Genomic DNA, 12,922 nt, shown 5'->3' on the forward strand with positions numbered 1-12,922 from the left:
TTCAATTGTATCTATTTTAAATGAACAAAGCTATACAGTATTGTTGGTTTTTGTATTCATCTTATTTTAGTGTTTCTGTTCGTTATAAACCTCCCCCTTTTTATAGTTGTGTACAGAAAACCGTTATAATTCCTTGAATATTTAAATTTTGTTACTAAATACTCTATTTAATTTAGAGAGACAGAAATTAAGAGAGCTCACTTAATTTGAAAAGTATTTTTTTCTTCTGTCGAAGTACATCGTTTTGAACAATAAACGGTTTCTAAGTAAGGCTTTCCCGATAATGTTTGTGGAGTGGTTATAAATATTTTATTCAGACACATTATTGTGTAAATTATTATGTGTTTGCCACAGGTAAGATCAGGTAAGGTACATACGTATTTTACATTGGTTGAATTGAGCGTTATCATGTACTAAGACTATTATACTAAGCAGAGAAGTCCAAGATATGTATTTATAAACATCTACTGTAAGGAATGCTCATACAAGTAGTGACATGATCATTATAGAATAAAATGGTGTTTACTTTTTTTTTTCCTAAAACGTTTTTTTAAGTAATCTTCGGAGTCGGCGATAAAGAACAAAGGAAGCTGTGATTTATTTCTTACATGATAGGAACAAAAGTTGTTCAAAGTTTGCAAAAAATCGATTATTTTAAAAATAAATATCACGTGATTGATCGATTGAAAGGAATTTACTTCGATCCATTTGCATTTTTAAAAAAAACTTCCTTGTAGAATAAGAACAAAATTTTGAAGTTTGTGCAGGTTTGTCATAATGATTAAATAAGTTTTGCGTTCTACAATGAATGCTAGAAATGTATTCTGGTGCAACTGCAAAGTTGTGTTAACACTTGGTTAAATATATATATTTACTTAAATGTGCACTTTCGTTTCCTATTTCATTTGTGTATTCGTGTAAGTTATAATTTTTATTAGTGGTTTTGTTATGAAACAGTAGTATTCCCTTATCTTTGCATTATTGCAACTTAACAACATCTGATACATTTTAGTGTTTTGCCGTTTTTAGCATGTTGTATAGCTATGCATCGGTTACTATGAGCATTTTGAAATAGTCGTATAATAGAAAAGAAAAGATATGGGGTGTTCATCCATGACACATAATTAGTTTATGTACAGTAAAACACAAAAGTGGACAGCGCTCTCATTGCTATTCTTCGTCTCAAAGTCACTGTGAGTTCTTCAACAAATAGTAAAAAAAACAAACCAAAAAATCCAAGATAGTGTGTCCAAAGTACACGGATGCCCCACTCGCACTCATTTTCCATGTTCAATGGACTATGAAATTGGGGTCAAAAGTCTTATTTGGCTTTAAAATTAGAAAGATTATATCATAAGCAACAAGTGTACTTTTAATTGGACTTCAGCTTCATCAAAAACTACCTTGACCAAAAACTTTAACCTGAAGCGGGACGGACGAACGATATGACGAACGAACAGACGGACGGACGCACATACCAGAAAAACAAAATGGCCCTCTACTATCGTAGGTGGGGCATAAAAACAAACACGCACCTAGCTGTAAGTTTGAAGACGGCCCTTAGCACCGTTTTGAGTGGAATTATTTTCGAAATAACGATCACGCAACATCTGAGAATTGATGAACAAAGGAATAAAGTAATATCAATCAAATAAATCTGGCAAAAAAATGATCATACTGACGCTTACAACACAAACATTGAGATATATGTATATATGCTTTCTTTCATCCATATGCAGTACATTCACGCTATAAACAGAAGTAAATCTGCAGTAAATACAACTTCATCGCTTTTTTCTTTTGAGTGAATTTATATATTTCTCGGCCAAAGATTAGGCCTGACTTTTATTTTACATATATGGGCGTTTTTCAATAAAAGCGTGACTTTCAGACCTAAAAAAAAATGAAAATTAACTTGTCTTAAATTTTATTTCAAGAGTTATTTTGAATAGACCTGTTTGTAAACAAACAATCTTAAATATTCTTTAAAATGATATTATTTTCATAATCGATAAAGATAAACAGTACTTCACATATGAAGGTTCAACTCATGTTACCAGTCTATGGAAGAAGCGTATCGATAAAAACTTTTCTTATATCAATGAGCGATATTGTCTAATATCAATTGTAAACATGCAGACATTTCATGCGGAAAATGTTGTTTTTGGCAACGAAAAATTAAGTAATTACTAACTTTTAAACTTATTGTCAAATATAAACAACAATTGAGTCTAAATATACATTCAGAAGTTAGCTAAAAGCTAACGTTTATGTCCGTGTAAAATTTGAAGTGCTGTGTTTTTCTTATATACATAAATAAGCAATGCGATACTTTTAAAATATCAATGCGATACTTTTAAAATATCATAGCGGTATTTTTGTTATATCAATATTAGCACTTATTAGTATCAATATTTGACTGCTGTACCCATATTTTTACAATTTTACCCATTATGTCTGTTTTGTTTACGCGTTGTTAATATGACAGAATTTGACGAGACTGTCATACACGTGAGAGGTTAAGCGCTATAAAACCAGGTTCAATCCACCATTTTCACAATGTAAAAATGCCAGTACCGATGTGGTTTAATAAATAATATCGTAATCAAATAGCTAAGTATCAAATTATTGTTCACATGCTATATAACATTAATGTTTAGCAATTTTATAATGAACGCACCGAAATAATATATATCTGATATGCTCGCAATGCATGCAGGTAAGACTTTCTTTATTGATAAAAATGAAACTAACTTGTGACAAAGATGAAATATACTGTTCTCGTTCAGATTGATTCGATAACATCTGACCTGTACTTTTGAAACTCCTTTTTTTATACAAATTAGACCGTTGGTTTTCCTGTTTGAATGGTTTAACACTAGTATTTTTTTGGTTCCTATATAGCGTGGTGCTTGCTGTGAGCCAAGGCTCCGTGTTTAAGGTCCTACTTTGATCTATAATGGTTTACTTGAAACAAATCATTATACTTTGTGGAAAGTTGTCTCATTCGAACTCATGCACCATCTTCTTATATCTATAAATCTTTAAAATATCCCTTTATAAATAACTGCTATCCAGACCTCCAAAAACGTCATTTGGGTGCTGAATCTTTTGTACAGTGCAATATAAACTAGTACACTTCTTATGCTTTAACGGTAACGACAGTTATGATGGTACAAGAACGATTACGTCAATAAAAATACCAAATAAACAGCACTGAAAGATCTAAATTTATAATTCTAGTATGACGTGCTTCTTTCGCTTTGTAAACAACACTGTGACAAAATTCTCGATAGATCTATACTTAGCGCAGACTCACTCAGAGGTATACATAATAATTGCTGTTATGTACAATATACCTCCCGCGTAAATCTACATGCATTGGAACCTATTTGCAGACCCCTTTGCCGATTTTATTGTTTTAAAAAGTGCAATTATAAAAAAAATAACTATTATTCTTATTCGGATGCATAATAAAAAGAAGTAATGCACAAGAACTCGGAGAAATCAACAGGATAAAATTCGAATATCACGGCACAATCCATGTGTAAATTTCCAACAATCTATGGCTTCCTGAATTATTTCTAAAATATAGAAAATATGTATACACATTTGGATTCGAGCGTCACTGATGAGTCTTTTGTAGAAGAAGCGCGCGTTTGGCGTATATACAAAATTTATCCTGGATTCGGCCAAAAAGGGGGGTTCAACCCCCGCCCCCTCCAGATCCGCCACTGGACCTTTATTAGAATCGAATAGGTCGGTAGACTATTTACAACCGCATTCAAATTCCGCCATTGCATCATCACTTCAAACAGAATTTGTCGGTTAAAGCATGTGATTGCAAAACAATAGACTGAACCGGTTGTTAACACTTTCAAATATCAATAGGGTCACGCAACATTTTAAAAATGATAAGATCGTGTAAGCGTTAATTTTGTTACAGAAACGAAATTTTACTGATATTGATCCTCAAACATTAAGCTGGTCATGAAATAAGTTTGTGAATTATGTTTGCGGTTCTTTTGACATGCATTGTGACGTGTCGTCGTATTAATTCTATATTAGAAAACTATAGCAGTTATATTAGAAAAGTATCGCATTCATAAATTTTTGATATTAAAAAAATATCGCTATGATATAAGACAAACATCGCATTGATATTTTAAAATATAGCAGTATCTTTGACTTATAGGCGATTTTGGCTTATCCAACAATTGAATTCATCTCGATTGCATTCCACATAATTTGCTACATGACATTAATTGAATTTGTACATATCTACAAATGATAAATCGTGCATTTATGTCTCATTTATTCAACAATTCAATTTTCTCGTTTAAATACATCTTCCTTGGTATAACTTAAAATAATTCATGGAAATTATACAGCAGACGTATGTCTTGTTAAATGTCAGCCTGTTTTAAGAAAAGAATCATTTCTTTATACCGAGAAATCTTCGTTCTTTTATAAAAATGTAAACATTCGTCTGAGATTTCCCACAATGCAACTCGTTGATATAAGACAATATCGCTCATTGATATAAGAAAAGTTTTTATCGTATAGCACCTTCCATAGACTGGTTACGTATAGTGGATATTTAGATGCGTTTCATAGTTGACAAAACCGTTTTGTAGTGGACAAAAAGTTTCGTAATTGACATCAACCCTATTCTATATTGATAAAAACATACTAAAAATTACATGAAACTAACCCTTGTTATTTGTTTTGCACGAATATAATTGAAAAAAGAGTAAAAAAAGACTGCATGGTAGTGTCCACTACGAAACGTTCTGTCTGTCTGTCTGTCTGTCTGTCTGTCTGTCTGTCTGTCTGTCTGTTGTGTCTGTCTGTCTGTCTGTCTGTCTGTCTGTCTGTCTGTCTGTCTGTCTGTCTGTCTGTCTGTCTGTCTGTCTGTCTGTCTGTCTGTCTGTCTGTCTGTCTGTCTGTCTGTCTGTCTGTCTGTCTGTTGTCTGTCTGTCTGTCTGTCTGTCTGTCTGTCTGTCTGTCTGTCTGTCTGTCTGTCTGTCTGTCTGTCTGTCTGTCTGTCTGTCTGTCTGTCTGTCTGTCTGTCTGTCTGTCTGTCTGTCTGTCTGTCTGTCTGTCTGTCTGTCTGTCTGTCTATACTCACAGAATGCTTGATTTTAGTAATTTAACTTTGTTTTGATAAATACATAGAGAATAATAGATTATAGGTAGTTTCGTCTTTGATACTGACTATATCACGTGGAATATCTAGACAAGCCCGTAAGGGCGAGTTAAGATATTCCACATGATATAGTCAGTATCAAAAACGAAACTACCTATTATTCTGTTTATCGGTAATTATGACGTCACACAATGTATTGCCTAATATTTTCAGTGATACAGCCAGTATGTTGATACTAGAAAATATTAGGCAGTAAGATCGAAGGGAAAATATACGAATTACCGATAAATGTGTATATAACTTTTCTTCATTACAGATATGGCCTATAAAAACTTTTCCAAAACACATACTGGTACTGGAAATTATTATGGTCTCTACGGAGGAGGTACTTCAAATCATCTATCAACTGGACATCTTGGTGTAACAACTAGCGAGAGGTCACCATATAACTCCAGATCCACATCACCGGCAGGACTCTCATATTTGGATAACATCCGACATAGAAACCCTTCGGAGGAATCTCCTGGAATTGACAGAGATCGTCACAGAGATACACATTTATCAACCTCAAAACAAGATGATGTTTTGAAATTAATAAGTTGCGTCAGGAAACTTCAAAATGTTGATTTGGACAAAATTGAAAAGGAAATTGATGGATATAAGGTGAAATAAATCATTCTTCTTTTGCCAGTCTTCCTATTTTGATACTTTTAAAATTCCTAAACTAAAATGAAAGTGCTTTTTGTCTAATATGAAAATTGAGTTGCGCATGTCATATTATTATGTCTTATTTGTGGAAGTCTTCCTTTTAGGTTAAAGTATAGGTAAATAGTATTATTTCTCTTATTATTTAAGAACAAATATAAAATGATGTAAGATATGATTTTATCTTAGTTTTGTAAGTTTATAGTTTTTGAACAGTTTAATTGATATTTGATATTTGTTTGTAATTAGAAAACAGTACATACCAGTAACCAAAGAGATGTTGAAAATACAAAAGAAGAGCTACAGAAGTTAAAAGAGGAGAATCTTGCCTTACAAGAGACAACCGAAAGTTTGAAAAACAAATATCTGCAAGTGGTTGAGGAAAAAAGTGACTATGAGGAAAAATTTCAAAAGGCTAAAGAAGAGTTTAGGCAGCAAGATAAACAAATAAAATATTTGGAACGAATTGTGTCAGAAAAAGACTTAGAGGTTAAGACACTGGCCAAAGAGAAAGAATCGGCACTTTCAAGGTAAAATCATCTTAGATGCTAAAATGTAAAATATATATAACTAAACATACAGGTTTTGATAAGTGACTACTATTAACTCAATTTATATTTCATGTTTTTCGTCAAACGTATTTCTATTTTTATTTTTGTTTATTGTCTATTGCAATTGTGTGATAAAAAAAGTCAATGTACTGATTATGCCATAATGGGTCCACTATTGGAAATATTGGAAAAAATAAATATATATATCTCTATATAATAGTTGGTCTTTAAAAATACCACGTCCAAGTGGAATAGTGTTAAGTTGGTGCTTGAAAGTGTGTGTATAAAATTAATGCTCTATTTCTACCCATGTATCTATAGCTTATCCGCGATTTCCACACTTAATATCGGAAGACAAACTTTGCAGAACTCCATATTATTATTGATATAATGATTAGTTTGTTTTAACTCGAATATGCATGGAATGTTTTCTACCTAACATATAGATTTGATAAACATATATATAAATTTCATCCAATTTCTACCAGTCATGATTTACATATATATTTTAAAGGAATAAAAATGATAGGACCAATCCCTGAAGGCCAATTTCAAACATTTTCAAATCTTTACTAAAATTTACAGTATGGAAGCTTCGTATGCATACTATGTGACTCTTACACAACTATGGCGTATTTAAAACATGTAATTACTCAAAACCGGAATTTAAGTAGATTTATGATAATATCGTATTATTTATTAACTCAAACATCTTTGCAAGGTATCACTTTGTTCTGTCTTTCAGATGCAAATCATTTCATGCTGGTTAAGGATGATTGTCCTTGGATGCAGAATTTTATAAAAACGTAAATTTGCAATATTTGATTAGACCCGTCTTAAATACAGCATATAACAAACAAATGCCTTTTTGATTTTATGAATAAAATAATCATATGTAAAGTTTAATATTGAAAAACCTTTAATGTGAAACAAATCATGAAAATTGTTTCTACCTCATTCTTTGTGTACTTTGTTTTAACTTACTACGATTCCATGTATGTGATAAAATTTTGTAAAACTGAAGTTCTGATAAGTATTAATATATTGTTTTTAGGCTAAGTAAGGAAATGGGAGACAAACTAAGCCAAGAAAACACTGCAATTGCAGATCTAAGCGACCCAAACAGATCAACAAAACTAGCTGAATTGTATAATACGTTGTACGACAATGAATGGACAGATGCTTTGGAAACATTACAGAGTGCAGGACTAGATGAAGAACTTGCTGTCAGATCTTTATTGGAAATAATGAAGGTTATTTTCTAGTTTATAGAGCACAGCAGATGCATGTACCTGCGCCATTGTCACTTGTTATCTGTCGTCTGTCGACTTTTTATTCAAAATCTTCATTTTGGTTTAGATCGACTTGAAAGTTCGAATTTCAGTTAAGTTAAAGCAAAGCTTGTTTTTAAATTTGCCTTAGTCAAAAGAAGACCATTTTTTATTCACACCCTCTTTTCTTTGTAGCACATATATGACTTTTGCAGTAAAGTTAAAGATGATCATATGCAGCAACTGGAAGCTCATTTGATGAACCCTGTATGTATACTTTTTTTTACTACAAATCGGTAATGAAACCATGTAAAATGCACCAGGCAGAAGCTAGAGAACAATAGCGAGCTAGCAATAAGCCAGCGAACAATAAGGCGATATATTGAGAAACCAACAAAAAATGATTAGACAGCAACCGCCGTTAAATCCACAAATATTTAAAAAGGCAGAAAATCAGTCGAAATATTGCAATTTCAACTCAATCTTGAAATGGTTTTTTATCCCATTAATTGATAAAACAATTCACATCTCTTTTTAGGCTAATATTTAGTACCACAGTAAATAAGCATTTTTACAATTTTTTTCAAATTTTGAGCTCTAGTTTCAGATTTTTTAACATAGTGCCCTTCAATACCTTGCGAAACAGAAGCGCGTGTTTCTCCTCTACAAGACCTATAAAGTCATACCCCGTGACACTCCGAATTTTTTTCTCTGAAAGCCTTGGAAAAAGACAACCCCCATCTCTGAAAATGTGTATTTTAGTTTAATTAAACAATGACATCACAGGTGCGATATTTTACAGGGTAGAACTACTTTTAAATTGAAGTGGGTGCATTGATGGTCCTACACCTACAAATAATCCGTTGATAGATGCAGATTTACTGTGGAACTGCATATAAGCCTTAAAAGAGATGTGACTTGTTTTATCAATTGGTGGGATAAAAACCGTTTCAAGATATTGAGTTGAAATTACAACATTTGGACTGATTTTCTGCCTTTCGCTAGCTTCAGCCTAGTTATAAATGCAACTATTAGAAACATTAACTTGCACATCAAAATGCATACAACAGCAACACGAACCATTTAAAGCAAAAAAAGAAATGAATGTACATGCTCAATTAATGACTTTAACTTACTAGACTGAGTATTCATTACATTCGATTATATCACAAACGAAAAAAAATTAGACATTCCTGAATAACATTTTTTGACAATTTTTGCAAATGCACTCATTACCCAAAAATTACATTAATCCCACCACTATCCTGTCTAGTTGCTAGTCTATAAATTCAAAATTTTTCAAAGGTTAAATATATATATATTGAGACACGTGTTACTTTTAAAAGGAGATATACTAAGGACAGTTTTTCCCAGTTGAACTCGACCATTATATATATAAGGGGACCTTTAACCCCCTATCATTTAATGGGAAATATCACCAATGTGACATCCTTTATCAATGAAATAAATAAAACATAATTTAAAAGAGTTAAAACATGTGTTTATTTTCAATTTAGAATTAAATTAAGGCATTCATTATTCTTCTATTCGTATGCTAAAACAACGAAATTATGTGTTAAGACAATCTTTTTGTTTCCTGTGTTTTAATATTCAAACGCATGTGTGCTAACGTTATCACGGAGAGTGTTTTGTTGTCAGCTATAAAAATGAAAACATAAAACACATACGAAAAATACAATAATTATTTAATTATGATTACTCGAAACAGGTATTAACATACTTCTACGCAAGTCTATGGACCACTTTCAACATTTATGGTAGGAAAAAAATGATATAATATAAGTGGTTGCAACATATTTCTACTCAATGAATTTCAGTTTTTACAAAGACAAGCTTGGGCTACAGAAAGCGTTTCAACACAATCACCGAAGCAGGTCAGATCAATGTTAATGGATTGTATAAAACTATCATCCAAAGAAATGGGTCGGAATTTAAGCAAGGTATAGTAATACGAAAATACTTATATTGACATATTAATCGAAACTAAGCATGATTTTAAACATCAACATGATCGATCTTGTTTCCTATTACTAGTTTCTCGCTGCATTGAAGACCTATTGGTGACCCTTCTACTGTTGTCAGCTCTATGGTCGATTTGTTGTCTCTTTGACACATTCCCCATTTCCATTCTCAATTTCATTACAAGCACTTGTGTAAACCTTCGCTTTCTTTGGATTTTATAACACAAGTGTAGTGTGAATCTTAATTTGTATCTTGTTTGAAAAATAATTGACTTTCACTGGTCAGAGGCGGATTTAGGGGGAGGCAGGGCCCCCCCCCCTTTTTTTGAGAAAAAAAAATTGTCTGCCTATATAGGGATACAAGATACAAATTAAGATTCACACTACACTTGTGTTATAAAATCCAAAGAAAGCGAAGGTTTACACAAATGCTTGTAATGAAATTGAGAATGGAAATGGGGAATGTGTCAAAGAGACAACAAAAAGCCAGATAAAAAATATGACGTTGAAGTGCGATATTAAAAAAACTTGAATTCCGAAAAGTTGTGCTAAATAGGGGTGTATCGAATAATTGCACATTTTATATCAATATTAATGTCAACCCAAACGTGCTTTACTAATGTAAGGTGTAACCAGGCGTTTATATCTTAAACGAACGTTCCAGTAAATACTTGTATTCAAGTTGTCATCAAACAATACGGCAATACTAAAAACTACAACTATCTGTGTTATGCACAATGAACTTAAATATACACACTGACTCTTTGTCGATATAAAGTATTATACAATTTAACAGCCTGTCTTCTTAATGGAACGGTATGTCACTATAAGACAATGTTGCTGGTACACCTTGTCCTCCAAGTGGGACGGTCTTTCACTACCAGATGGTACAGCCTGCCTTGTCAATCTGATCAACTGGTACCGTTTACTTTGTACTCACTACCCAGTTACTGTAGCTTTTCTAGTACTTAATATAACCGACATACTTACTTGTTGACTTCTGCATGACGGCTCATCAATAGTCAACCGACAGCCTCGAGTGCCTTTTTTTATTTAATTATATACACCCGTGGTCGAATACATTTTCCCTTAATCGGGGTGTTCTCTAAATGTTACTCTTACGGAACATAGAGAGCACCTAACGATTACCACTAAAACCTTCGATCCGGCCACTAATTTTCCCGCCAAACGTCTAAATCTGTCGAACTCTTTCTCGAGCGTAAAACATGCATTGATACAATAAGATTCTAGACCAATATACATTACACTTTACTGCCGAGGCATTTACTAAGTGGTTGTAAAATCTCATAAAAATACCAGGCATACAATTTTGTACGCCAGATGTGCATTTCGTCTTATTAAGACTTATCAGTTTCGCCTGAATGAAAAAAGTATAAAGAAAGAGAAGGGCCAATCAAAATTCGGATTTAAAGACCATTGAAAATATGAGACGGGTAACGTTTTGGTGAGCGATGCATCAGTATTTTTTTGTACAAAACGTTGGGCAATTTTGTTAGCTTCCTTCCATGTATGCATTTATAATTCAAACTTTCAGTCTGTTAAATTGTCATTGTTTCATGTCTTTTCAGTAATAAGCTAGAGATTTTAATGAGGCGTCTTTTTGACAGGGATGTATACATACACATTCAAAAAATGAGGCATTAATTAAGAATTTCATTTCACTAAGGTTGAGTGCAACACGTCAAACAAATGAATCCTTACAACGTTTCTTGTGAATATGAAAGTAATATTTGTCACTAAACTTAAACCCATCAACAGTCATTCGATCTGTCTCTCTTGATATCCCTGGCAGAGACAAAATATGTATATCTGTCTCTGGATATCTGAAGAATTTTTTTTTATCTCGCTTATGAAAAACCAAATGTATAAGGAGCTCACAAGAATTCCACACTATAATAATACCATTTTTTACCAAGACATGAATTGAGATTTATTTTCGTCATTTAAAACCATTTCGCAATGCATTTTTTTTTTTCGTTTGCAGAATTATTTGACAATGAAACAAAAACCAGCTCATGCAGAGCGAATTCCTGAATACGTCGAAAAAGCTACAAATCTTTGCTGGATGATGAATTTGTGTAGTCCGCCACTTGTGTTTGGTGCACAACCGCGGACAGGAGACACCCTTGATAAAAACTTGTATAAAGAGTACACAAAGCAAGGAGAAATGATCTCCTTCGTAGTATGGCTTCCGTTGTTGATAGAAAAAGACGGACCTGTGCTTTTGAAAGGTGTAGCACAACCTATTCCATCTGTCACAAAATCCAGTCGATCTATTGGAAAAGACAGACTATCATCGACCCGAGATTATGGTTATTTAAGCGAAAGAAAACGTACCGAAAAGAAGGACAATAAAGATGATCTTTTGTCTGATTTTTTCAGTTCAAATGTAGCTGGTAGTCGAATACATACTGATAGAAAAACTGAGACAGATTTAGGAACCAGGGATGCATTGTATGGAAAAGAATTTAGTAAAACGTATACAGCATCATCTGAGAGAGAAAGAAATTCAACGTTAGGAACAATGGAATCGCCTTATGATAATGATCGAAAAGAAAGACAAACAAAAAGAACAAGTGCTGTAAATTCAGACGTACACTCATGGCGTACCAAAGACTCGTCGTCTGGTGGCTATAGTGGTAGAAATGATTATACAACCACACAAACTCATGGATCTCATACATTAGACGCTACCAGTAGTCGCACACATGACAATGGGACTGGTCAAATGATTGACAATATTGAATACCGCTATCACCACGGTCAAGTGATATTTAAAAAACCAGGTGATACAAAATGGAGATATGCTTCTTGACATGAAAGTTTCTAGTTTTCCAAGAATTCAGTTTATATGTATACAAAATATTCATTAGTTTTTACTAACCTCGACATGCTAAACACAAAACGAGCCATCAAATCGTATTTTATTATTCATATATTTTATTTATTTCAAGTGTACATTTTTAATTGCAGGGATCAAAGTTTTTTTTATATTGCAATGTTTGCTAGTTTATAGTGTTTTAGGAATAAAATAAAAAAATATTACAGTTTTATATTTTACACAAATAATCATTATTTTTGAATGAATACCAAGATGCATGATATTTGGAATAGTACTTGATACTAGTGCATCACATATATTTTTATAAAAAGGGAAAATAACAGTTTTTGCTTTAAGGGAGCATTGACATGTTTAACCCCACCACATTATTTATGTATGTGCCTGTCCCAAGTCAGGAGCCT

The 12,922-nt window shown here is 32.8% G+C and overlaps 1 protein-coding gene across 1 annotated transcript; it reads left to right on the forward strand.

Moving 5' to 3' along the window:
- Window positions 1–339: 339 nt before the first annotated feature.
- On the forward strand, window positions 340–12,922 carry LOC134697167 (uncharacterized). Its single transcript, XM_063559238.1, has 7 exons — window positions 340–364; window positions 5,466–5,812; window positions 6,104–6,384; window positions 7,460–7,658; window positions 7,872–7,943; window positions 9,515–9,637; window positions 11,664–12,922. Exons 1-7 carry the CDS (start codon window positions 340–342, stop codon window positions 12,492–12,494), a joined length of 1,878 nt encoding a protein of 625 aa, XP_063415308.1. The 3' UTR covers window positions 12,495–12,922.

The sequence above is a fragment of the Mytilus trossulus genome, chromosome 14, assembly GCF_036588685.1.
Source record: "Mytilus trossulus isolate FHL-02 chromosome 14, PNRI_Mtr1.1.1.hap1, whole genome shotgun sequence".
NCBI lineage: Eukaryota > Metazoa > Mollusca > Bivalvia > Mytilida > Mytilidae > Mytilus > Mytilus trossulus.